Below are 22,372 nucleotides of genomic sequence, written 5' to 3'. Positions count from 1 at the left end.
CGCCTGTGTTCATGCGCACGTCCAGGCTTCCAGGCCGTTCCAGGCTGCGCGCCCATGAGTATGCAGTGAAAATGACAGCAGCAGCAGCGGAATCAACATCTTAGCAAAAAGTTTGACGCCATAGCATAGCCAGACAAAAGCCAAGGTTCCCGCTGCCCCCTGGCCACTGGATTTCGATTGGATAACAATAAATAGGATCGCAGCACAATAAATTAGAAGCTTCAAATACAATTCCAATCCGCAGCATGTCCCAGTAACGGTTAAGCGGAAAGCGAGAGAGAGAGAGCGAGAGTGAGGGAGAGTAGAGAATTACGGCTGGGCACGATGGCTTCTGGTGATGGCGACACCATCAACACCATCGACATGGACAGCTCCTCCACATCGCAGGCAAAGCCAGTGGATCCCAGCAATGGTAAATATCCCAACAGTCCGTTCCTCCTACCGTTTTTTTGTGTGGCAGACAAAAGTGCAAAGAAAGTCGACTCAAAAAAAAATCAATGAATGGCAAATGGAAAGCGTGGCCCTGGCGCATGTGTCTCGCAAGAGGGAACACCACCCCACCTGCCCCCTGGCAGGCCAGTTGACGTGCAGACTGACAGACAGGCGAACTAGTTGACTGGTTGAATGGCGGACGGACAATGACAGAGGACAGAGCCCATGGGTTCATATTTGTACGAACCCATGGACAGGCGAAAGTTGATAACAAAGGAACAATGTTTATGGCGTGTGTGTGGGTTGGTCAAGGGCGCGGCTGAGGCAGAGTGGCAGAGTGGCAGTGTGGCAGTGTGGGAAGGGGAGGGAAGTCCGTCCATCCGAGTTCAAGTCACAGCCTTTGCAGCGGTGATTGGCCTAAAATACGTCAGGAGTTGAATTAAACATGAAACGAAAGCCTATTAATAAAGTTCTTTAACCAAACTAGCCTCCAACGACCATGTGGGTAACTCTTCGCCCGAGGTAAGTACACCGCAGCATATCCAAACTCGCACATACTCGTACAACCCGCTAATGAGTTGAATTACTTTCAGTTGGGCAATCGACACTTGCGCACGGCCAACAACAACAACAAGGCGGACAAGGAGCGAAAGATTGGACACAGACGCGTGGGCGAGGGCGGCGAGATTACCTACAAGAAAATACAAACGTCGCAGATTATGGGCTCCATACAACTGGGCATACAGCACACAGTGAGACTCTGCATTTATGCTAGCTAATCTCCTACTCTCGGACTACTAATCGAACGTCCCTCCTCCTCCAACAGGTCGGCAGTCTGGCATCGAAGCCCAAGCGGGATCTGCTAATGATGGACTTCTGGGAGATCGAGAGCATCACCTTTCCGCCCGAGGGTTCCAGCCTTACACCTGCCCACCACTACAGCGAATTCAGATATAAGATCTACGCCCCCATAGCATTCCGTTACTTTCGGGATCTGTTTGGCATCCAACCAGACGACTTCATGGTGAGCAAAATGCGAGTAGAACTTGCGTCGACGTCCCCACTCACGGCGACTCTTTTGCCAGATGTCCATGTGCACTTCTCCGCTGCGAGAACTGTCGAATCCTGGCGCTTCCGGCTCTATATTCTACCTGACGAACGACGACGAGTTCATCATCAAGACGGTGCAACACAAGGAGGGTGAATTCCTACAGAAACTACTGCCTGGGTGGGTGCCGCCAACGATCGACTGCAGCGCGGCAGCTTAATCTCCCCTCCTGCCTTATGCCTTTCCAGTTACTATATGAATCTGAATCAAAATCCGCGCACGCTCTTGCCCAAGTTCTTCGGACTGTACTGCCTGCAGACGAGCAATGCCAAAAACATTCGCCTGGTGGTCATGAACAATCTGCTGCCGTCGTCGGTGAGGATGCACCTGAAGTACGACCTGAAGGGGTCGACGTTCAAGCGCAAGGCGAACAAGGCGGAGCGGTCGAAGAAGTCGCCCACCTACAAGGACCTCGACTTCATGGTGCAGCACCCCAATGGGATTTTCCTGGAGGCCGAGACCTATTCGGCGCTGATCAAGACCATTCAGCGGGACTGCACGGTGCTGGAGTCCTTCAAGATCATGGACTACTCGCTGCTCCTGGGCGTGCACAATCTAGATGTGGCGCTCAAGGAGAAACTGAGCGAGAGCCGGAAGCCCCTGCGGGCGCCCCTGGCCGAGGACTCTGACGGGGATGTGGACGATCCGCTGGACGGCCAGGATGGGGATGGCAAGGACCGCGACGCGGCCACGGGCATCAGTCGGAACAAGTGAGTACCCGAGCCATTGCCACGCAGATCCAACTAACACTCAAGAGCTAATCCAGTGTGGCATACAGATCGGTTAATCGGCAGCGTCTGGTGGCGCACTCCACGGCCATGGAGAGCATACAGGCGGAGAGCGAACCCATAGACGACGAAGAGGATGTGCCGTATGTATTTCCTATGCGATTTCTGATCAAAAGATCATTGTATCATATTGCTTATTGCTTATTGCCAGGCCTGGTGGCATTCCGGCGCGCAGCGAAAAGGGCGAACGCCTTCTGCTCTACATCGGCATCATTGACATTCTGCAATCCTACAGGCTGAAGAAGAAGCTGGAGCACACATTCAAAAGCATCATACACGATGGGGTAAGCTGTGGTGTGGACAACGCTATGGCTCGCATTTCACATGGAACTCATTGCTCTTTCCACAGGAAACCGTCTCGGTGTGTCGGCCCTCGTTCTATGCTCAAAGATTCCAAAACTTCATGGCCAAGACCGTGTTCCGCAAGATACCCTCCCGTAAGTGGGCAAAGCGAAAGAGTTGTATAGAGGCCTCTGTGCTAAGTACTCGTACTGTAAGGCAGTTCTTCTGCCCAAAAGACGCTCAATTGAAGGGTGTTCTTAGATGATTTTTGTTGGTAGATTTATCAATCACACACTGACACACTGACACACTGACACACTCACACACCCTATACACTGTACACTCGTAAGTGGCTAATTGATGGATTGATGTGGAAAAGAAATATGCAATTATGGTACACCTTTGGCTTGGGCCTGCCTGCGTAGGCTCCGAATCAGAATTGATCTGTAAACGATAATCATGCCGTCGTAATCGCTCTGTTCTCTGCTTTCTTTTCTTTTAAATATGTCTCGAATGCATTCACCTCTCACGCATATAGTGGATCTCCCCGAGATCAAGGGGAATCACAGAAAATTTCGTACCTTGGTAACCAGCTATATAGGTAATGAAATTATTGAACAATTTTTCCGTGCTCTACTTTGATTTTTTTCTATATTAATCACTCACCATTATTTATTGATTTGTTTGGACGCCAAAAGCATGCCTCTCAATGTCTCAGTCACGTTAGTGTCCACTTTCTGGCAATCCCGTACTGCTCCTTTGGCTTTGCGTAGTTGCTTTGGACACCTGCCACCAGTCCCCCCCCCCCGCCTGTCCCAGTGGAGTCCTTGCCACTAATCCCGCTCTCTGCTTGCATCTTCCAGCGCTTAAGCATTCGCCATCGAAGAGAAAAAGCCTCTCCAAGGCCATACAGCGCTCCATTGACAGCGAAAACGAGGCTTCCACCAGGCGTAAGTGGCTGTCCACCCCCCCACACCCCATTCGACACCGGCTGTTGACACTGTTGACTGTTGACCTTGCCCCGTTCCTAATCCTCGATCTCCTCTCCACAGCAATGCATGCCTCGCACTCCCACAGCAGTGGCAAGATCCACCAGCCAGCCAAGCCGCCCACCACAGAGCCCACGCCAGGAGGCGCCGCCTCAGCGGCAGCCGGAGCAGCCAGTGCCGGGCCATCATCCACGGCCAGTGGGAGTGGCATGGCTGAGCGAGAGCGGATGCCACCGCCAGTCAAGCAGCGGACTCCAGCCGGGGCTGGCAGCAATCTGAAGGCTCGGGTGCCGCCGCCAGTGCCGCCGCGCGGATCGCCTCGTCGCCGGGATGGACAGGACCGCTCGACGCCAGGTACAGAACCGCACACTAATCCACCAACAGCCCCAACACAGATCCACACACTGCAGGTGCCCAGGGATACCATGCCCCGCTTCGGCGACCGTCGCTCGCCCAGTAACGTGCAGGATTGGCTCGAGCTGCACGATCTCTTCGATGCCCCTGACTCCGCTGACCCCGCTGCACCACCACCAGAGCCAATCCCTCCGCTTGCGGTCTCCCTGCTGCGCAGATCCTCTCAGAGACGAGGCGGCTCCCAGCTGTCGGTGTACTCCACGGCCCGCTCGGAGAGCAGCTTCCGACGCCAGCAGCCGCGCCTGCTCAACCACGTGGACATCTTTCAGCGGCAGAACAGCTTCGTGGCGCACAGCAGGCGCTCCTCAGCGGCCTCCATAATGGGTGGCTTTCCCGCATTGCGAGCCGAGAGCTTTCGCTCTGGACGCTCCCGATCCTCGGGCAGCATTCCCTCGCAGCGCTCGCCACGCCGGGATCTGCAGCAGAAGCAGCAGCGACGCCAGAAGCGCAGTCGCTATCTGCACTACGCGGATCTGGCACTGGGCGACGATGTCTGCGACACGGAGGAGGACAATCTGTTGCAGTCGGTCAGCGCCTTTCTGGAGGTGAAGCGGCAGCTGGAGTCAACGCATCGCCCGAGGCGGCCACAGCCCAAGCTAACCGACGAGCCGCCTCCTCAGCCAACGAAGCCGCAGCCCATGAAGCGAGGAAAGAGACGTGCGCCCAAAACAGCTCCATCCACGATACCGGAGAGTGACACCCGAGGCTCGCAGGAAACGCAGGACACGCAGAGGGGTTCTTCGGTGGGGGGACAGAAGTAGACTCTAGGCACGCTCGCACCCGCTTGGCACACACAATTCACCCATTCATTCATCCCTAATCTCGATTGGCATTTGTGTTTGATTTAATACTCTGCGGCCGGCCACTCATTGTATGTTCTGCTCATTGTATCGCTAGGCACAACTCCATCCTGCAGCTCGACTCCTCCCCCTGCCTTCGACGACATCTCCGAGGACAGCTCGAACAAGAACAGCACATCCTCGATGGGTCGCAGGTCTCACCACCACCAGCATCATCACCATCATCAGCAGTCGCAGCAGCAGGCGTACTACCAGCAGCAGGCTCAGTACTTGGATCGCAAAATGAACATTGGACCCGCCTATCGAGGCTCCTACAAGGAGGATATCGTGAGGTATGCCAATCCGATACGATCTGCTCTGAGGATTGTCTACATTTTCCATCTCTCTGTTGCACAGCGTCTCTGAGGTTCATTTGGATACGCTGCTGGCGGTGGACACATCGTCGAGCAGCCAGTATGGGTCTCGCGGTGGACTGGCCTGGACGCCGCCGGCATCAGGTGAGGGCTCCACACCCACATGGACAGAGGGCACACCCAGTTTTACGGACTCCAGTTCGAGTGGTGATCTCGGTAATTGGCACATGAGATTTGCTTATTGAATCGCCTTTTTGTGTTTCTGTCTCTATATATTTGTTATGTATTCGTTCACGCTTACAATCGTAGACAACTTCTCGCCCATAAACTCATCCAAAACCGATCGTCACAAGCCGACCGTGGAAGATGCCATCAACTCTCTGTCCTCGGGAATGGTAAATATCAGAGGCGGCAATCTCTAGATGAAATCTACTGCCCACGTATAGACTACACCCGATATATCAAGCAGACACACACACACACACACACATACTACAAGCGATCTCAGTGCGGTCACACACTCATACCTAGAAATTTCTAAATTGCAAAAAAACCGTTTTCTGTTTGGGTGTTTTTTCACTCCGTTTTCTGATACACATTTCACAGCACACCACACTGTTGGCTGCGTTTACATAACCCCACTATCTGTGCATTTTGTGACTCTTTTTATAGATCAACTAACATAACATGGGAGAATGGCACACAAGACACAACACCGAGAACCCAAGCAAGCCTGCGACTCGAGTACATCATTTGTTATACCACCAGCCAGACACAAAATGATTTTGCTTGCGCGTGTTCAGGTTCAGGCGCAGAGGTGCGCCACAGCAGGCACTTGTATAGCTAGGATATAATCAAAAGGCGCCCACGTAGAGTCACATACACACACACACACACACGAACACATCCACATGTTTGAGGAATTTACAAATCGATGCAAAACAACAAGCAGAAATCAATACTGCAAATGATATTACATATACATATACATAAATGCCACATAACAAGAAGAGAATCAAATAATACTAAGATGAAAATAAGAATGAAGCAGATGGCAGACGCAACCAGTTCCAGTTCCAGTTTCCTTAAACTCGTAATCGTTATATTACGTTCCCCTATACTCGTACATTTTGTATGGTTCAAAGAGTTCGTTTGGCAAACATAACCCCCGTACAATAATACACTGAAATTAATAAACGTTTTTGCGATACTCCGATCTCCGACCTACATACTTACACACATACATGCATATATCGACATATACGTATTATGTATACCGTATGACTACAAATGTATAATCAGCAATCGCGATATTACCAATTACCAAATATTGTTGTAAAATATTTCAATTTACATGGCCAGAAAGCAAAAGCAAGAGCAAAATTATATACATATTACTCATTTGTATTTATTAACGATCTAAATTAATTGTAAACGTGCTTAGGTTTACCAACAGGTTAGACAACAGACGGAGGGGGGCAGAAAGCACAGGACACAGTCGGACAGGACTGAACGGGTCGGACAAACAGACTTTAAACGACAGACTCGCGACACACATACTCCATGGACAGCAAGATGAAAGAATTGATTATTTATTAATTAGTTGAATGTTATTTAACTTATATGCATTATTCTAAAGATTACTGAAACCCAAATTGTAATTACAATAAATTAAATTGCAAAGGTTGAATTTCCGGCTCTGCTTCTCTGTGTTCGTTCTAATGCGAATTAGCTAAACTATAACATACATATGGTTACAATAGGGCTTTACCCGTTTACCAAGTGGGGCGACCGGGACTAGTATAGCTTCTGCAGGTCGTTCAGCGACTGATTGAGAAAATCGTTGGTCCAATCATTCTCTGGGTTGTCCAGGTGGTTATCAAAGTCAATCACGTCGCGCATGGCACCGCGCTTTAGCAGCAGCGAGACACCCTCCAGGGTCTGTGCCGACTGTGACAGTGTAAACTTGGCCTTTGACCATCGGCCAGAGTCGCCCGCACATGTGTAGACCTGAATGGCGGCACGGTCGTGTTCTAGAGTCACCAGCTTGTTGTCCACCAACACGAGGCAGGCGTTCTTGAAGTTATCCTGGATCTTATCGGCGATTTTAACGGCAGGCGCTTTGTCTATCTGGTTGTCGTAGAAGTTCTCCGGAGCCGCGTAATATCCGGCAATCACGAGGCCTTCCAGCTCTGCATAGGCATCAATCTGAAATGACCCAATGGTGAGTACAGCACATACACATGCCACAGTGCACGGAAATGGTCAATTATGCTGGTGTAGCAGCAGCCAGAACCCACCTGCATAAGGGCAACCTCTGCCATGGGGGTGACGTGCAGGCATTGATGAAACAGCGGGATTGCATCCACGATTTCCAACAGCGACCCTTTCGATGTCTTATCGGCCAGCAGCAGCCCGTTCACAGCCTGGTGGGGATATTTGGCAACATGGAATATCAGCTTTGTGTATGCGCGATCCGAAATCTTGTAGTCACACATTTTATTTGATTACTTTTGCAATTTATTTAAATAGAAAAAAAACACGGTCCCCGTTCAATCAATTAGGTGGCCTTTGCGCAGGGCTGGGAACAACATCGATAGACTAATTTCGATATATCGATATTGCTATCGGTGGATTTCGCAACTGTTAACATGACTTCAATTTTGTATTTATTTCAAACTAAAATACTACGTGGATGATGGAAAACGTTACTAAAATATGTATAACATTTTATTTCTTAACTGTCCGTCTGCGTCCCGTTCTTGTATTATATCTTTTCTGTTTTAGTTTAGCGGTACAACTAAAAATTTGTTTGCAGTTCAGCTCCATGCCCATGCCCACCCAGGGCAATCATTAAAAGAGGAAACTACGTCTGGTTGTCGTGTAATATTGCCTTGATGTCGTCAGCATCCAGAGTCTCGTACTTCAAGAGCGCCTCGGCGAGCGCCTTGTGCTCCTTGGTATGTTTTTTTAGAATGGCCTTCGCCCGCTCATAGCTATCGCTGAGGATGCGCTTGATTTCGGCATCCACCGCCTCAATGGTATTGGGTCCCAGGGTCTCGCCGGTGCCCAGACCCTTGCTTGGCTCAATCGTGCGCAGACCCACCTTCTCCGACATTCCCCAGTCCTTGACCATGTGTGTGGCAATTGAGGTAGCCTGTTTGAGATCACTACTGGCGCCCGAAGTAATCTTGTCCAATCCAAATATGATCTCTTCGGCAGCACGTCCACCCATCATGGTGTCCATCATGGCCAATAGCTGGGCCTTGGTCACATGGTATCGCTCCTTCTCGGGTATGTACGCGGTGTGTCCCAACGATGGGCCTCGTGGCATGATGGTTACCTTATGCAGTGGATGCGACTCCTTTGTGTAATATGCGACAATCGCGTGGCCACCCTCGTGATAGGCCGTAATGGTGTTTGCCTCCTCGTCGGGCAGGCGAGCCTTGCGCTCGGGGCCCATAAGTACCTTGTCGCGTGCAGTCTCCAAGTGCTTCATATTCACCGTCTCAGCTCCGTCGATGGCAGCTCTGCAAGGGGAAGTAACTCTTAGCTCCACTCCATGACCATTCCCTTTAAATTTATCTCACCTGAGTGCCGCCTGGTTGATCATGTTCTCCAGGTCGGCGCCCGTGAAGCCAGAGGTGCCACGTGCCAGCATATCCAGATCGATGTCATCGTGCAGAATCTTGGTCAAGTAGAGAGACAGAATTTCCTTGCGGCCAGTAAAGTCTGGCGTGGACACCACCACCTCGACATCGAATCGACCGGGACGCAGCAGAGCCTGATCCAGATCGTCCCGGCGATTGGTGGCACCCAGCACAATGACGCCAGCGTTCTGATGGAAGCCATCCATTTCGGAGAGCAGCTGATTTATGGTTTGATTCGCATACGGATGTAGCACCGAGTTTGTCCTCTTAGCGCCAACCGAATCAATTTCATCGATAAAGATCACACACGGAGCACGAGCCTTGGCCGCTTCTGAAAAAGTTGGGAATTAGATAACAGAGGCTCGAGGTAGCAAAGTCTTCACTTACTAAACAAGTCTCGCACCCGTCTGGCGCCTTGGCCGACGAGAACCTCGTCAAACTCTGGTCCGGCGGCATGGAAGAATGGCACCTTGGCCTCGCCTGCCACGGCACGTGCCAGCAGGGTTTTTCCAGTTCCTGGTGGTCCAACCAGGAGCACACCCTTCGGAAGCTTGCCGCCTAGGTTTGAGAACTTGTCGGGATTCTTTAGGAACTCGACGACCTCCTTGAGCTCTTGCTTGGCCTCGTCGCAGCCCTTGACATCGTCGAATGTGACATTGATTTCCTCCGGATCAACCTCCACCTGGTTGCCCAGCTGAATGCTACTAAAAGGGAGCAACATTAATACTGTTCTGGCGACGCCTGGATAGAGTCGTGCACTCACCGAAATACGGAACCGTTCGAGGTGGTGAAGAAGCTCAGGAATATGCCAATGAAGACGACGATAACGATGAGTGTCTGGAAAGTCTGTGTGATAAGTACTGGGCATTATTTGATAAACTGGGGGGAGGTGGTTCCATTGGAAGGGAAATGGTAAAGGGTAAAACTATGTCATTGGACACACTGGAATAATACCTTCAGATACTTCATTGTTTTGCCAGTTTTCGGTGAATCTTCTGAGTTTGCTGCTGCCAAATAGCCCTCGGCAAATGCAATCTTCAGATTCTCCTGCAAATGTTTAACTTATATTAGAGCCAGCCAATCCATGAAGACTGCACTGCAGCTTACCGCATTGTGGGGCGATCCGTGTCCGTCGGCTTTGGACAGTAGTTTTCTAAGTTTCTCTCCCTGAAGGTTTGATTCGCCATCTAGCTTTTGTGACGTTGTCCCCAGTGCAGTCTTCAGTCTGGACGTCATCGTTGGATTTCGCTTCTGCTCCGCGTCTATGGAACGATCCGTCTTGAAGCCGCGTAACTGCCTCCTGCATGGAAATTCAAAGTTAACAAGAGGATCGAGCGCGCGGCCCTCTATGGTACTCACAGTTGATGCTGGGAGAAGAGCGGATTTAGAAGACTTTTCGTTACGATTGGATACATTTTGCTGAAATTCAAGCAAATATTAATAAGGATCAAGAGCAGATATTAATTGATTCATTTACACATGTGCGCCTATGGGCTTGGCGCCTGCTGCACCATCCAAAGATACTTCAAACTGATAATTTGGTTGCTGCTCATGGCCGATCTGTGTGAGTGGCTCCACCAGCGTGACGTGGACATTGCCGAGGGCGGGCAGCATGCGGGTCACCTTGGCGAGGGCATCGTTCACCAGCGCAGTGTCCAGAATTCCGTTCAGCTTGACGGCCTTCTCCACCATGCTCTGCAGGTTGGCGCCCGACCGACTGAGCAGGCTCTTGAACTCCAGCACGAGCGCATGGCACTTGCCCGTCGTTGGCTGTTTGGATGACTTTGATTTGTCAGCAAAAAGGCGCGCCGCACCAGCGCCTCCTGGCAGCTTGGTACGCTTCACGCTGTAGTAATGCGGTTTTCTACTAAAGTTGCCAAGGTAGAGGTAGGGCTGAGTGAACGTAAGAGGAAACGAGCGTCAGTGAGGTGAGGGCTGGATCAGCGGATCGGCGCCAGCGGGCGGTGGGCCATGTGGAGCGTACACTTACCACAGAGTGTGTGGTAGCGGAGAACATTTCCAAAAAATACAAAACTCTAATTAATTACAATAACACGGCTTTGGATTGGGCCAGCAGACGACACAGCTGTAACTTTACTTGACAGCGAATATGTCATAATCTGCGTGCGTGTTGCATCCCTGGCACTGGTTGTTATGCTTGTCATCAGCCCTAGACGTGAATATGGCGAAATACCAGTAATTTAGATTTATTTTATCTGTTAAGTTGTTTATCTAAATGGGTGTTTGGGATGACAATTTACGCACTGGCGGTTAGTTATGATGACATTTTATTTTCGTATTAATACATCATAGTTGAAAAGAGCGAAAACGGCGCGCGCGCATTTAGACAGGGCTGTTTTTGCTGCTCACAAACCAGGGCTGCCAAGTTACCCGAGCCGGCCGCCGCCAACAATCTTCTGTATCATTTTTATTTCATAAATTCTCCATAAAATTTGGTCATCATGGATGCTCCGTTGAATGATGGCTCCCGGCCGCCTCAGCATCCAGATCAACACCCACTAGTGAGTAGAATGGGTTCCGTTTTTGTGTAATCTTTAATTCATTCGTTACTTTTCAGGCAGACTATCAGTTCTCCGCGGAGGAGGTGAAGGCGTTACGTGAGTGCAACACGGAATCTTTCTTCCAGCGGTCGCTGCCCTTTGGCACTGGTCTGGGGCTGTTGGCCTACTTTGGTGTGAAGAACGGCTACATAAAGGGCAATGGCAAGTACGGAGCTGTTCCCAAAGTGGTTATGGGTGTCATTATGGGCTACTTTGTGGGAAAGGTCAGCTACCAGCAGAAGTGTGCCGAAAAGATAATGCGGCTGCCAAACTCCCGCCTGGGCGAAGTCCTGCGGCAGCGCCGACAGGGTGGTGGTGTCATTAGCACCATCACGCCAGATGAGAGCCTGAGCCGAGCCTTTACATTGGCTCCCTTCTCGCCCAGCTCCGCGGATGTGTACAGCGATGAGGGACTCAAGCCTTCGCGCAACACTTCCTTGAACTTGGACACTGAATCACGGCCCACTTTGGCTGGCCTAGATGACATTTACCGGCCCAGTCTGGACTGTGAGTAACCTGCACTGAATTTCACAACGAATATTTGACATTTCCTCTGTTTGCATCAGCATCTGGACAAATGATGGACACCGAATTGCCTTTGGAGCCGGCCAAGCCTGGACAAAGCTACGAAGATTTGCGCAAGAAGAATCGCGAGGAGTACGCGACCCGTCAGCAAAGTCCTTACTCAAAGCCCTACGAGGCTCCAGCCCCCGTTCAGCCACGTTTTGTTGAGCCAACACCGGAGGCAGCCACTGGCAGCCCGAAGAGGAATAAATATGGCGACTCCTGGACAGTTTAAGCCACTCACCGTATGATATTATTACCGATTACAGCTTGTTCGATATAAAAAGCAAGAGTAAGATTCCCTTGAACTTCTGAAGACAATAAGGCAGGAATTTATTTACAATTGTGGGTTGTGCGTTCGTTCCAGCTACTTTCTCGCCTGTTCATAGTTGCTTCTGTACCACTCCACCGATGTTTTGATGGCCGTTTCAAAGTCCGTGAACGTGTATTCCGGCAGGAGACTGCGTAGCTTAGCATTGGACGCCGTCTTCTTGTACTGCCCATCCGCTTTGCTTGTATCACAAACAAGTTTACCCTGAAGACAATCATTATTAAAGTACCAACTGCGCTAAAGTACCTCTGCTCACCTTAAACTCAAATGCTGTGGCTATTGCCTGGGCCACCTCGAAGATGGTCACCTCCTGGGCTTCGTCGACACTCAGGACAATTGGCTCGACACTGTCGTAGCTCCGCAGTACCCAAATCATCAGTTCTGCCAGGTCCAAGGAGTAGATAAACTGACGCAGAGGCTTGCCACTGCCAAATACTGTGAAAACCTTCTCGCTTTCCGGAGTATCCGCCTGCTCCGTGATCAGCTTGTGCATGCGATTGATCATGCCCGGAATGACGTGACTCACTTCGGGCTTGTAGTTGTCGTGGGGACCGAAGATGTTGCAGGGAATCACAGAGGTGTACAAGCGCCCGTACTTGTCGTTGTACGCGTGGTTCTGAATGTCGATGAGCCGCTTTGCGTAGGAGTATCCGTAGTTTGAAGGATGTGGGGGACCATTGTGGACCATGGTCTCGTCTATGGGGTATGTGGTCTTATCTGGGAATATGCAAGTGGACAGGCAAGAGATAACTTTGGTGCATCCCTGCTCGTGGGCCGTTTGCAGCACATTGTCATTGATCAGCAGATTGTTTCGCTGCAACCGAGGAGAGTTAATCTTTGCTGGAGAATTTGAAGCCCTTTCTTTCTCACCAAAAAGTCCAGGTTATTGTTCATGTTGTGGAACAGGCCCCCGACCATGGCGGCCAAGTGGATGACATGCGTGGGCTTCTCCTTTGCGAAGAGTGCCTGCGTGGCTGCCAGATTCCTATGGAAAATGCTTGTTTATTTACAGTTCTCACTGTATGCACAATACTCACGTCAAGTCGGCATCTTTGGAGCCGGCAAAATACCATTCCTCATCCGTGGGCCTTTCTTTCTTGATGATAGCTTCTAGGGCTTTGCCCACAAGACCAGTTCCACCTGTAACCAAGACCTTCTTCATTGTTATTGCAGTACAGAATATTCCAACCAAACAACAGAATGGTACAGTGCAGCAGCTGAGAACCAGGGCTGACGAAAATCTATCTATCGTCTGTGTGTGCCGGCGTGTGTTATCGATTGTAGCAGGAGCCAGGCCAGCCGAAGAAATTTGTTTATGCGGCCGGAAATTTAAATGGAATGAAATGGAAACGCAAATAATAGACACCGTTAACGACTTCCTGGTAAGACCTACAGCAACCGCAACGAAGGAAATCCATTTAGCTAAAACAGCTCTTGCCTCTTACAGAAAGTAGACTCCATCGACGAGGCCTTTGTGAGCGTCATCGTCTTTAAGCCATTCGGCGAAGAGGACAAGGCAACGACTTTCTCAAATGATTTGGGTATGCGTATCTGTTCGAGTGGTCCCACAATGTAATTGACCAATGTCTTTTTCAGTTGCGGCCTTTGGAAACATTGCGCAGGAGCATCGGGAGCATGTCCTGCGGCTGTACCTGCTACGTGCCGCCAGCGCGTCCAGTTATCATATGAAAGTAATGATGGCCGCGCTGGTGAAGCTGGTGGATGCGCATGTAATAACAGCTTGGATGATCTGCGACAAGGTGCTGATGTGTGAGAAACTCGACTACGAACACAAAACCTTTTGGATCGAAAGTTTTCGGATCATCAAGAAGGTGATCATGCAGGTGGACTACAAGGGAGTGCGCGAGATCATGAAGGTGTGCCGCGACAAGGCGCAGTGGTTCCCCCTCAACGTCAATGTGACCTACATGCCGCAACTCCTGGCCGTGGAGGAGATACTGCGCTTTCTGTTCGATCGAAACAATTGCCTGCTGCCAGCTTACTTCGTTGCCAACGAGATAATGCGTCCGTTTCCCTACCACTGGAAGCTGAACAAGCTGATGACCGACTTCGTGGAGGAATTCCGCACCACGGCCCAAATGGTATCGATCATTGGACACGCCAACATGCTGCCCATTGTGGAGCACTTTGGCTACGCCGATCACATGATGAACTCCTGGCGCCTCGACCACAACACCCTGAAGTTCAACTTTAAGGGCAGCCTGCCCTACGAGCCGGAACTGCTGGAGGAGCAGCGGCCCCTGCTACGGTATGTGCTGGAGCAGCCTTACTCCCGCGAGATGGTCTCGCAAATGCTCAACCTACAGAAGCACCAAAAGCAGCGCTACAATGCCCTGGAGGAGCAGCTGGTCAACCTGATCATACATGCCATGGAGATGACTGAGGCAAATGACGCCACTGCGGGCAGTGGATTCAACTCCTCGGACGAGCAGATTACACCCAACGAGTGGGTGTGGCTACATCTCTCCTCGCAGCTGATTTACTTTGTGCTCTTCCAATTTGTCAGCTTTATGCACATTGTCCTGTCACTGCACGAGAAGGTACGCTTCACAGATTCGTATAAATCATGTCTATAAGAACTATCTTTTCCTCTGCAGCTTTCAAAGTTGGAGCTACGCAAGGGACGCGACCAGTTGATGTGGATCCTTCTGCAATTCATCTCTGGCAGCATTCAAAAGAATCCCGTAGGAAGAGCAAAAGACATTCAAGAACGAACAGAACTCAACAGAAAATCCATTCCAGATTACTAACTTTCTGCCCGTCTTCCGGCTGTTCGATCTGCTCTATCCGGAGCAGGAGCCACTCAAGCTGCCGGACATCAACAAATCGTCCATGGTCCGCCACATGGCACCCATTTGCGTGTGGATCCATCTGATGAAGAAGGCGCGTGTGGAGAATATGAACATAACACGACCACTGCCTATTGCCCTGAAGAATCACCACGAGTAAGCATCCATGCAAACGGCATGAGGATCAGGCAGTAATCATTCCATCCACCCACAGCTTTCTGCAGCACCTGGTCTCGCCAAACACCATGATGAACATGTCGCTGGGCAACGATTTTCGCATCATTCTTGTGTGCAATGCGTACTCGACCAATCAGGAGTATTTCGGACGGCCCATGGGTCTGCTCCTGGAGGCCCTCAATGGAACCTCCAAGTCACCCAATGGCGCCCAGATACCAGCCGTCAACTTTTCGGTGGCAGTGCTGGACAGCCTCACTGTGCACAGCAAAATGTCGCTGATCCACAGCTTCGTCACGCAAATGCTGAAGCAGGCCCAAACCAAGGGCCAAGTGCCGGCAGCGGCGTTGCTCGAGACATACGCGAGACTTTTGGTCTACACGGAAATCGAGTCGCTTGGCGTGAAGGGTTTTCTGAGTGAGTGCAGTAGCTAGAAATGATAAACAAATTGTACGAATTTTCCAATACGCAGGCCAACTAATGCCCACGGTGTTCAAGAACCATGCCTGGGCCATGCTTCACACTCTCATGGAAATGTTCTCATATCGACTGCACCATGTGCCCACACACTACCGCGTCCAGCTGCTGTCGCTGCTCCACTCGCTCTCTTCGGTGCCGCAGACCAATAAAATGCAGCTAAATCTATGGTGAGGCGGCAATAACATTAAGAGTTTTGAATCTCCTTTAAATCTTTGTAAATTGTAGCTTCGAATCGACCGGTCTGCGCCTGATTACCAGCATCGGATCGGCAGAGTTCCAGCCGCAGTTCTCGCGCTACTTCAACGACAAGTCTCCCGGAGCGGTGGCTTCCAACGAGAGTGAGGAGCTGAACCGTGTGCTCATCCTGACGCTGGCCCGCTCCATGCATGTGCATGGTGGCGGTGACGAGATGCAGAGCTGGTGCAAAGACTTTCTGGCAAACATAATGCAGCACACGCCACATTCGTGGTCGCTGCAGTCGCTGGCCTGCTTCCCGCCAGCCCTGAACGAGTACTTCACACAGAACGCCCAGCCGCCGGAGAACAAGCAGCAGCTGAAAAAGTCCGTGGAGGAGGAGTACCGCACATGGACCTCGATGACCAGCGAGAACGATATTATTGCGCACTTTCTGCGCCCAACTACCAATCCCCTGTTCTTATGTCTGCTCTTCAAGATAATTTGGGAGACGGAGAGCATCAGTCCAGTGGCCTACAAGTGAGTAATTAATCTCAAAAGCGCGTCCTCTTTAAACCTACTTTCTTTTAGGATCCTGGAGGGCATCAGTGCCCGCGCACTGACAACGCATTTGCGTAAGTTCTGCGACTATCTGGTCGCAGAGGTGGCCAGCTCTTCGGATGGCCGTGACTTTATCCACAAGTGTGTGGACACGATCAACCACATGATCTGGAAGTTCAATGTGGTGACCATCGATCGCGTGGTGCTCTGCCTGGCACTGCGCACCCACGAGGGCAATGAGGCGCAGGTCTGCTTCATGATCATCCAGTTGCTGCTGCTGAAAGCCAGCGAGCTGCGCAACCGCGTGCAGGAGTTCTGCAAGGACAACAATCCCGATCACTGGAAGCAGAGCAACTGGTAAGATTGTTAAGATTGCCAACAGTGAGGCAGGGTAATAGTATTCTCTGTTCTCTTACCCATTTATAGGCAGGATAAGCATCTGTCCTTCCACCAGAAGTACCCAGAAAAGTTTGCTCTCGACGAGTCTGCCTCGCACCTTGCTCTTCCCGTGTATTTCAGCAATGTGTGCCTGCGCTTTCTGCCCGTGCTCGATGTGGTTGTGCATCGTTTCATAGAGCTCACCATTCCGAGTGTACACCAGATCCTGGGCTTCATTCTGGATCATCTGAGCATACTCTACAAGTTTCATGGTGCGTACCCACTCTACCCACTGCCCACTCCAAGCAAGAATTAACTGGGTGTGCTCTTCCTGCAGATCGTCCCATCACATATCTGTACAACACTCTGCACTACTATGAGCGCATTCTGCGGGAACGACCCTCGTTGAAGAAGAAGCTGGTGAGCACGATTACCGGCGCCTTCAGTGACATTCGGCCACCAAACTGGAGTATCAGTGAGCCCTACAAGGTCTTTCTTCAGAGTCAAGACTTGCTCTGGACACCAGAACTGAGCTACTACATGAATTTAATTAAGCGACTGTCGGAGAGTAAGTTAAACTGAGGGAAAGTTAATGAACACTCAAGTTAATCGCTTGCCTTTTAGCCATCAGCGGGAAGAATGTGTTCTACACCACGGACTGGCGCTTCAACGAGTTTCCCAATGCCCCCGCTCATGCGCTGTATGTGACGTGTGTGGAGTTGTTGGGTCTGCCCGTGGCCCCAGCATTGGTGGCCAACAACCTCATCGACGTGATAGTCAGTGGCTATGCGGTGATACCGCAGAAGGAGATCCACAGCTACATCAATGCAGTGGGCATCGTGATGGCAGCGCTGCCAGAGCCCTACTGGACCGGCATCTATGATCGGCTGAAGGAAATGCTGAATACACCCAACATGCTGAACTGGACGTATCGTTTCAATGCCTTCGAGCTGTTCAACTTCAAGACGGTGCGCGAGGCGATGCTGGAAAAGAGCTACGCTGTGGTGCTGGCCGTGGCTCACTCGGTCTTCCATCACATGGGCGTCTTCAAGCTGGCGGCCATGACCAGGCACATCAAGGAGAAGCTGAAGCCCTGCGTGCACACAGAGCAGCAGCTGCTGTATCTTTGCCATGTCTTTGGTCCCTTCATGAAACGCATCGAGCTGGAGACCCCAAATGCTGTGGCAGGCATCGCCATTCTGCTCTATGAGATACTGGAGGTAGTCGACAAGCATAGCGGTGCCAGACCCCTGCAATATGTGGATCAAATATGCGATTTTCTGTTAGTGTTATAGAATATTTGTATGCATTTTGAAGACTAATTAACTTTGTATCGTTTGCAGCTACCACATCAAGTACATTCATGTGGGGAATACCATTAAAAACGAGTCGGAGGCAATCATTAAACGACTGCGACCACTGCTACAGATGCGCCTGCGCTTCATATCGTATCTGAATCTGGAGGATATTCATACAGAGAAGATGTAAGCATTGCCACACGTGAAAGTACTTAAAGATTTAACTTGTTTTCACTTGATTTTAGCGCTGAAAGCAATGCCAATACAGTCACAAATCAAACACAGTCGCCGCAGCAAGCTCAACACCAGCAGCAGCAGCAGCCACAGCAACCCATGCAGCAGCAACAACAACCCATGCAGCAGCAGCAACAACCCATGCAGCAGCAGCAGCAGCAGCAACCCATGCAGCAACAGGTGAATGCTGCGCAAACAACGAGCGTGCCACTGGGTAGCGGTAGCAATCCACAACAGCAGCAGCAACTCAATCAACAGCAGCAAATGTACATGCAGCACATGCAGCAGCAACAACAACAGCAGCAACAACAGCAGCACATGCAAAGTATGGGCATGCGCCACAACTAGTTATAGAGGCCCCACCAGACGTAATACCCAGCTCTAGCATAAGTTCAAATTAGTAGTATTATTGGCTCTTTTTGTACCGGTTTTTGCATCAATCATGAGATCGTGTAAGTGAGAACTTTTATCAGATAACTTAAGCCGTAGCCTAAGCGAATTTTAAAATATTTATTCAATAATCCTAAATGAACTGGTTACTGGTTAATGGAGGTGTTTCTTCCTGATAGTTCGAAGCAGCTGAATGAGTCACGTCACAGCAGCGAAGTTCTCTCTGCGCTTTCTCTGAAAGCTCGTTTCGTGATCGCCTCTCAGTTTCGCTTGCGACGCAGTCGGAAATGGATGAGTCGCTACTCGGACTTCAGGTTTCGCTGCTGCTGATGCTTTTGGCCAGTGTTTGCGCCGAATTCTGCGACAATGGAACAGGCGAGTGCAAGGAACTAACTGCCACCGATTGTCCCGTGATATTCTACAATCAGCACTTGATTGGCCCTGACATCAAGTACTGTGACGAGTTCAACGATATCGTGTGCTGTCCAATACCGCTGGATCACCAGAACGTGAAGCCGGCCGATGAAACGAGACCGTTTGAGCGGGGTAAGCTGGGAGAGCGTCCATTAGTCAACGTGAAAAACTAAAGCTCATAACTTTATCAGAGTGCAAGCGTTTCAATGAGGCACGCGCCTCCTGCCGCTCCACGCCCTTCATTGTGGGCGGATCGAAGGCGGCTGGCCAGGAGTTCCCCTTCATGGCGCTGATTGGCACAAGGGAGAGCGACAAGGCCGACATCAACTGGGACTGCGGCGGGGCTCTGGTGCATCCCAGATTCGTGCTCACAGCGGCTCATTGTCTGGAAACCAGCGAGTAAGTGGAAGCCCAGCGATAGCCGTGATAATAATTTACATTTGCCGCTTCAACAGATCAAAGGCCGAGCGTCTGGATCCCGACTTTGACTCACCTAAATTTGTGGTGCGTCTCGGGGAGCTGGACTACAACAGCACCACAGACGATGCCCAGGTGCAGGACTTTCGAGTGGTCAATTATGTGGTGCACCCGGCGTACGATGACGAGGATGGCTTTAAGAACGACATTGCCCTCGTAGAGCTGGACAAGGCGGCAGTCTTTAACGAGCATGTGGCACCCGCTTGTCTGCCGCCCAGCAGCGGCAACGAGAACAGTCAGCTGACTGCCGCCGGCTGGGGATTCACTTCCGACAAGGGCCTGAAATCGTCGCACCTGCTGAAGGTCACACTGCAGCGCTTCAGCGACGATCAGTGCGTGGAGCGACTCCAGCAGGGTATCGAGACGCGCACCCAGTTCTGCGCCGGATCGCTCACCAGCAATGCGGACACCTGCAACGGTGACTCGGGCGGACCCATCTTTGTGCAGCATCCACTCTACTCCTGCCTCAAACAAGTGTTTGGCATCGTCTCCTATGGCCTGGTGTGCGGCACCCAGGGTCTGCCGAGTGTCTACACTAAGGTTCACCTCTTCACCGACTGGATCGAGGGCATTGTGTGGTCCGATTAAGTGGTTTACTCTAAGAATCTCGTGTGCTGCTACAAATAATGTACAAATCGATGTTTATTCAACTATATTTTCTGTTATCCATGGCAGATGGGCGCCTACGTTTGTGTAGACGGCCTGACTTTGGCAGTTTCTGGATCCGAAGCTCACCAGTCCAAACTGAACGAAGCGGGGTCGGCCGAAGTAGTTGACGAGACTTCCCAGAGGGCCGCCAGAGTCGCCGTGGCAGGAGTCTTCTGTTGTGGTGCCGCTGCCAGCACAGATTTGGCTCTCCTTCACCCACATGCTGTACTTGATGGTGCACATTATGCGAGAGCTGCGCCGCACATCGGTGGCCATGAGCACATCGGAGCCCCGAGCAGCATAGGCATTGAGCTTGCCCCAACCGGCCACGCTGAAGGAGTCGAGAGTTTCCGCCAGCTGCTGCAATTCTACGTTCAGGGGCAGACAGATGGGTTTGATGTGAACTGCAAGATGAGATCAGAGGGAAGCATCTGGAAATGACTGTTGATCGAGTGACGTAAGGGGAACTCACTCTTGTAATCCACCTGCGTGGCCAGCTCAACCAGAGCTATGTCGTGGTAATTGGAGCTATGCGAGAAGAATTCGTGCGAAATTATCCTTTTGATGGCAAAATCCTCTGACGGTGGAGCACAAATCTCCTTGTCCCAATAGGTCCGGCAGTCCCTGGCATGGCGCACATCGTGCTCTCCCAAGCGAACCACCACGGAATTTCTGCCTAAAGATCTTCAGCATCAATTCCAGACAGAAAATTGACTCGCAAAATACTCACAAATCATTATACTCCCGCTTGGTGAAACAATGCGCTGCCGAGAGTACAAATTCTGCAAGGGATTGGATGAGTATTTGAGTGTCGCTATCTGTATGGAAGGAGTTAAATACTTTTTGTGATGAGCGAGCCGCCACAAAAGTGTTGGCCGTTGGCGGAGCTGTTGGTCAAGAAGAGAGCCATCCAGGGTCTGGTGCTTAGCTTCACTTCCTCGCCGTTGATGATGCGGAAGTCCACTGGATTTGACTCGGAGACGCCACAGTGCGGCTTTTGGAGTTCCAATTCCTCAATGCCCTTTAGATCGTTGCCGCAGCAGAACAAGCCGCGATAATCATTGCAGCCGGACTGATAGAGCAAGCGAATGTCTTCGAATGGTGCACTTTTACCCTGCTGCAGGATGCCAAACAGTTTTCCGCATTCGTCAATGGGCACACAGTACAAACAGCTTTCCACGTTTTCTGCCACTGCAAAGAGGTTCATGCATTACAAACTACTCTGTAAGCGATCGCGCAGGTACACCTACAGTTGCCTACAGCTAGGAGCCACAGGATAATCCACAGGAGCACGTTTTTCAGAGCGTAGAGTTCCATTCGGATGAACATTTCGCCGGAGAATAATACGGATTAATCAGCATACTTGTCTTAACCGAGAATCGGTTCTTATCAACTCAGTGTCGAGTGACCCAGTGTAATGACATATTTTCCCAGAAATAACACTGGACAACAAACGCTTCGAACCAAATCGATTTTCTGTAGGGTATTCGCATAGCCGCCACAAAAACTCCGTAAGAGCGACAAACCAAAAGTCATTTACATAGCTCCACCGTATATATGTACATACATAAAGAAAATACATGTGTAGTATGCATACAAACATACTTACATATGCACATATGACATATGCGCCCGAGGTATACCCGAAAGTCCAAAGTCCACCAAACAATGAATTACAAAATTGTGTGTGAGCAGTTGTAAAATACACACATGCCGCACACATGCTCGAATGTATGTATGTGTGTATACCGTTCATTAATGCACGGCATCAGTGCACGCGGAGCACAAGAAATGCAAAGAGAGAAGTGTGTGAGAGAGAGTTGACCACAAAAAGAGAGCCAGAGTGGGCGAACGAAAAGAGACAAGACGGGAAGTTCACTTACAAGGTTTTTCGTACCTGTTTTAACAGGTAGGATATAGCAAAGCAATGCAGCCAAAAGGTTGGTACATAGTTAAAGGTGTTATGTATACAGAATATACAACGAAACAACGATCACAACAAACTAGAAAAACCGCCCCAACAGATCACCAATACCAACAAATGGCAGCACTGAAATATTAA

The 22,372-nt window shown here is 50.5% G+C and overlaps 8 protein-coding genes across 22 annotated transcripts; 4 read left to right on the top strand and 4 right to left on the bottom strand.

Annotated features, from left to right (window-relative positions):
• The first annotated feature begins 81 nt into the window (after positions 1-81).
• Positions 82-6,856, top strand: LOC117590163 (phosphatidylinositol 4-phosphate 5-kinase type-1 alpha). 9 transcript variants are annotated; one of them, XM_034282567.1, is made up of 17 exons: positions 82-412; positions 920-954; positions 1,026-1,184; positions 1,259-1,456; positions 1,518-1,660; positions 1,729-2,250; positions 2,319-2,411; positions 2,480-2,612; positions 2,678-2,765; positions 3,149-3,211; positions 3,309-3,332; positions 3,474-3,560; positions 3,663-3,953; positions 4,911-5,145; positions 5,210-5,382; positions 5,476-5,561; positions 5,839-6,856. In XM_034282567.1, the coding sequence occupies exons 1-17, from the start codon at positions 325-327 to the stop codon at positions 5,845-5,847; spliced, it is 2,427 nt and encodes an 808-aa protein (XP_034138458.1). In that variant the 5' UTR covers positions 82-324; the 3' UTR covers positions 5,848-6,856. The 9 variants fall into 9 exon arrangements, with proteins under 9 accessions (XP_034138458.1, XP_034138450.1, XP_034138474.1 ...); XM_034282559.1 differs by having other exon boundaries at positions 2,307-2,411; XM_034282583.1 differs by lacking the exon at positions 3,309-3,332.
• On the bottom strand, positions 6,743-7,761 carry LOC117590266 (ER membrane protein complex subunit 8/9 homolog). The gene is made up of 2 exons (XM_034282754.1): positions 7,467-7,761; positions 6,743-7,374 (listed from the first exon to the last, which is right to left on the bottom strand). Exons 1-2 carry the CDS (start codon positions 7,662-7,664, stop codon positions 6,964-6,966), a joined length of 609 nt encoding a protein of 202 aa, XP_034138645.1. The 5' UTR covers positions 7,665-7,761; the 3' UTR covers positions 6,743-6,963.
• Positions 7,762-7,878: 117 nt separating this feature from the next.
• LOC117590198 (ATP-dependent zinc metalloprotease YME1L) lies at positions 7,879-11,034 on the bottom strand. 4 transcript variants are annotated; one of them, XM_034282644.1, is made up of 9 exons: positions 10,807-11,034; positions 10,294-10,709; positions 10,176-10,235; positions 9,924-10,116; positions 9,771-9,863; positions 9,580-9,662; positions 9,204-9,520; positions 8,757-9,147; positions 7,879-8,696 (listed from the first exon to the last, which is right to left on the bottom strand). In XM_034282644.1, exons 1-9 carry the CDS (start codon positions 10,831-10,833, stop codon positions 8,033-8,035), a joined length of 2,244 nt encoding a protein of 747 aa, XP_034138535.1. In that variant the 5' UTR covers positions 10,834-11,034; the 3' UTR covers positions 7,879-8,032. The 4 variants fall into 4 exon arrangements, with proteins under 4 accessions (XP_034138535.1, XP_034138544.1, XP_034138552.1 ...); XM_034282653.1 differs by having other exon boundaries at positions 9,204-9,517; XM_034282661.1 differs by having other exon boundaries at positions 9,580-9,653.
• A 151-nt stretch (positions 11,035-11,185) lies between these two features.
• On the top strand, positions 11,186-12,224 carry LOC117590257 (OCIA domain-containing protein 1). Its single transcript, XM_034282745.1, has 3 exons — positions 11,186-11,338; positions 11,395-11,884; positions 11,944-12,224. The coding sequence occupies exons 1-3, from the start codon at positions 11,279-11,281 to the stop codon at positions 12,174-12,176; spliced, it is 783 nt and encodes a 260-aa protein (XP_034138636.1). The 5' UTR covers positions 11,186-11,278; the 3' UTR covers positions 12,177-12,224.
• A 15-nt stretch (positions 12,225-12,239) lies between these two features.
• LOC117590254 (probable GDP-L-fucose synthase) lies at positions 12,240-13,469 on the bottom strand. Its single transcript, XM_034282730.1, has 4 exons — positions 13,310-13,469; positions 13,143-13,257; positions 12,529-13,086; positions 12,240-12,476 (listed from the first exon to the last, which is right to left on the bottom strand). Exons 1-4 carry the CDS (start codon positions 13,432-13,434, stop codon positions 12,309-12,311), a joined length of 966 nt encoding a protein of 321 aa, XP_034138621.1. The 5' UTR covers positions 13,435-13,469; the 3' UTR covers positions 12,240-12,308.
• Positions 13,470-13,532: 63 nt separating this feature from the next.
• Positions 13,533-19,011, top strand: LOC117590143 (mediator of RNA polymerase II transcription subunit 23). 3 transcript variants are annotated; one of them, XR_004574265.1, is made up of 15 exons: positions 13,616-13,654; positions 13,720-13,813; positions 13,869-14,833; positions 14,891-14,977; positions 15,036-15,238; positions 15,297-15,673; positions 15,729-15,903; positions 15,962-16,450; positions 16,502-16,828; positions 16,898-17,121; positions 17,187-17,417; positions 17,474-18,131; positions 18,193-18,333; positions 18,393-18,833; positions 18,951-19,011. XR_004574265.1 is itself a non-coding variant. In XM_034282533.1 (15 exons), exons 1-15 carry the CDS (start codon positions 13,616-13,618, stop codon positions 18,727-18,729), a joined length of 4,290 nt encoding a protein of 1,429 aa, XP_034138424.1. In that variant the 3' UTR covers positions 18,730-18,928. The 3 variants fall into 3 exon arrangements, 2 of the variants coding, with proteins under 2 accessions (XP_034138415.1, XP_034138424.1); XM_034282533.1 differs by lacking the exon at positions 18,951-19,011 and having other exon boundaries at positions 18,393-18,462; positions 18,520-18,928; XM_034282524.1 differs by lacking the exon at positions 18,951-19,011 and having other exon boundaries at positions 13,533-13,654; positions 18,393-18,928.
• LOC117590243 (serine protease snake) lies at positions 18,992-20,315 on the top strand. The gene is made up of 3 exons (XM_034282718.1): positions 18,992-19,317; positions 19,377-19,584; positions 19,641-20,315. The coding sequence occupies exons 1-3, from the start codon at positions 19,059-19,061 to the stop codon at positions 20,248-20,250; spliced, it is 1,077 nt and encodes a 358-aa protein (XP_034138609.1). The 5' UTR covers positions 18,992-19,058; the 3' UTR covers positions 20,251-20,315.
• On the bottom strand, positions 20,287-22,310 carry LOC117590230 (serine protease grass-like). Of its 2 annotated transcripts, none has more exons than XM_034282703.1 (5): positions 21,561-22,299; positions 21,151-21,501; positions 21,041-21,092; positions 20,783-20,982; positions 20,287-20,714 (listed from the first exon to the last, which is right to left on the bottom strand). In XM_034282703.1, exons 1-5 carry the CDS (start codon positions 21,637-21,639, stop codon positions 20,305-20,307), a joined length of 1,092 nt encoding a protein of 363 aa, XP_034138594.1. In that variant the 5' UTR covers positions 21,640-22,299; the 3' UTR covers positions 20,287-20,304. The 2 variants fall into 2 exon arrangements, 1 of the variants encoding a protein (XP_034138594.1); XR_004574272.1 differs by having other exon boundaries at positions 20,606-20,714; positions 20,783-20,986; positions 21,561-22,310.
• Between the last annotated feature and the right edge of the window lie 62 nt (positions 22,311-22,372).

The sequence above is a fragment of the Drosophila guanche genome, unplaced genomic scaffold (genome assembly GCF_900245975.1).
Source record: "Drosophila guanche unplaced genomic scaffold, DGUA_6, whole genome shotgun sequence".
Classification (NCBI taxonomy): Eukaryota; Metazoa; Arthropoda; class Insecta; order Diptera; family Drosophilidae; genus Drosophila; species Drosophila guanche.
This window is presented reverse-complemented; position numbering and strand designations above follow the sequence as displayed.

What these genes read in the sequence shown, in the direction of transcription:
- LOC117590257 (XM_034282745.1), top strand. Translation starts at nt 11,279, where the DNA reads ATGGATGCTCCGTTGAATGATGGCTCCCGGCCGCCTCAGCATCCAGAT. An exon ending in ATCCAGATCAACACCCACTA is followed by an intron (nt 11,339 to 11,394) that starts GTGAGTAGAATG and finishes GTTACTTTTCAG; the next exon opens with GCAGACTATCAGTTCTCCGC. An exon ending in TTACCGGCCCAGTCTGGACT is followed by an intron (nt 11,885 to 11,943) that starts GTGAGTAACCTG and finishes TGTTTGCATCAG; the next exon opens with CATCTGGACAAATGATGGAC.
- LOC117590243 (XM_034282718.1), top strand. Translation starts at nt 19,059, where the DNA reads ATGGATGAGTCGCTACTCGGACTTCAGGTTTCGCTGCTGCTGATGCTT. An exon ending in AACGAGACCGTTTGAGCGGG is followed by an intron (nt 19,318 to 19,376) that starts GTAAGCTGGGAG and finishes TAACTTTATCAG; the next exon opens with AGTGCAAGCGTTTCAATGAG. An exon ending in CATTGTCTGGAAACCAGCGA is followed by an intron (nt 19,585 to 19,640) that starts GTAAGTGGAAGC and finishes CCGCTTCAACAG; the next exon opens with ATCAAAGGCCGAGCGTCTGG.
- LOC117590198 (XM_034282644.1), bottom strand. Translation starts at nt 10,833, where the DNA reads ATGTTCTCCGCTACCACACACTCTGTG. An exon ending in AAGCCCATAGGCGCACATGT is followed by an intron (nt 10,236 to 10,293) that starts GTAAATGAATCA and finishes CTTGAATTTCAG; the next exon opens with CAAAATGTATCCAATCGTAA. An exon ending in TCGAACGGTTCCGTATTTCG is followed by an intron (nt 9,521 to 9,579) that starts GTGAGTGCACGA and finishes GCTCCCTTTTAG; the next exon opens with TAGCATTCAGCTGGGCAACC.
- LOC117590254 (XM_034282730.1), bottom strand. Translation starts at nt 13,434, where the DNA reads ATGAAGAAGGTCTTGGTTACAGGTGGAACTGGTCTTGTGGGCAAAGCC. An exon ending in TCCAAAGATGCCGACTTGAC is followed by an intron (nt 13,258 to 13,309) that starts GTGAGTATTGTG and finishes CATTTTCCATAG; the next exon opens with GAATCTGGCAGCCACGCAGG. An exon ending in CCACAGCATTTGAGTTTAAG is followed by an intron (nt 12,477 to 12,528) that starts GTGAGCAGAGGT and finishes GATTGTCTTCAG; the next exon opens with GGTAAACTTGTTTGTGATAC.
- LOC117590163 (XM_034282559.1), top strand. Translation starts at nt 325, where the DNA reads ATGGCTTCTGGTGATGGCGACACCATCAACACCATCGACATGGACAGC. An exon ending in TGGGTAACTCTTCGCCCGAG is followed by an intron (nt 955 to 1,025) that starts GTAAGTACACCG and finishes AATTACTTTCAG; the next exon opens with TTGGGCAATCGACACTTGCG. An exon ending in CTACAGAAACTACTGCCTGG is followed by an intron (nt 1,661 to 1,728) that starts GTGGGTGCCGCC and finishes ATGCCTTTCCAG; the next exon opens with TTACTATATGAATCTGAATC.
- LOC117590266 (XM_034282754.1), bottom strand. Translation starts at nt 7,664, where the DNA reads ATGTGTGACTACAAGATTTCGGATCGCGCATACACAAAGCTGATATTC. An exon ending in CAGAGGTTGCCCTTATGCAG is followed by an intron (nt 7,375 to 7,466) that starts GTGGGTTCTGGC and finishes GGGTCATTTCAG; the next exon opens with ATTGATGCCTATGCAGAGCT.
- LOC117590143 (XM_034282524.1), top strand. Translation starts at nt 13,616, where the DNA reads ATGGAAACGCAAATAATAGACACCGTTAACGACTTCCTG. An exon ending in TCCTGTCACTGCACGAGAAG is followed by an intron (nt 14,834 to 14,890) that starts GTACGCTTCACA and finishes TTTCCTCTGCAG; the next exon opens with CTTTCAAAGTTGGAGCTACG. An exon ending in AAAATGCAGCTAAATCTATG is followed by an intron (nt 15,904 to 15,961) that starts GTGAGGCGGCAA and finishes TGTAAATTGTAG; the next exon opens with CTTCGAATCGACCGGTCTGC.
- LOC117590230 (XM_034282703.1), bottom strand. Translation starts at nt 21,639, where the DNA reads ATGTTCATCCGAATGGAACTCTACGCTCTGAAAAACGTGCTCCTGTGG. An exon ending in GCTCCTAGCTGTAGGCAACT is followed by an intron (nt 21,502 to 21,560) that starts GTAGGTGTACCT and finishes ACCTCTTTGCAG; the next exon opens with TGGCAGAAAACGTGGAAAGC. An exon ending in AAGCGGGAGTATAATGATTT is followed by an intron (nt 20,983 to 21,040) that starts GTGAGTATTTTG and finishes ATCTTTAGGCAG; the next exon opens with AAATTCCGTGGTGGTTCGCT.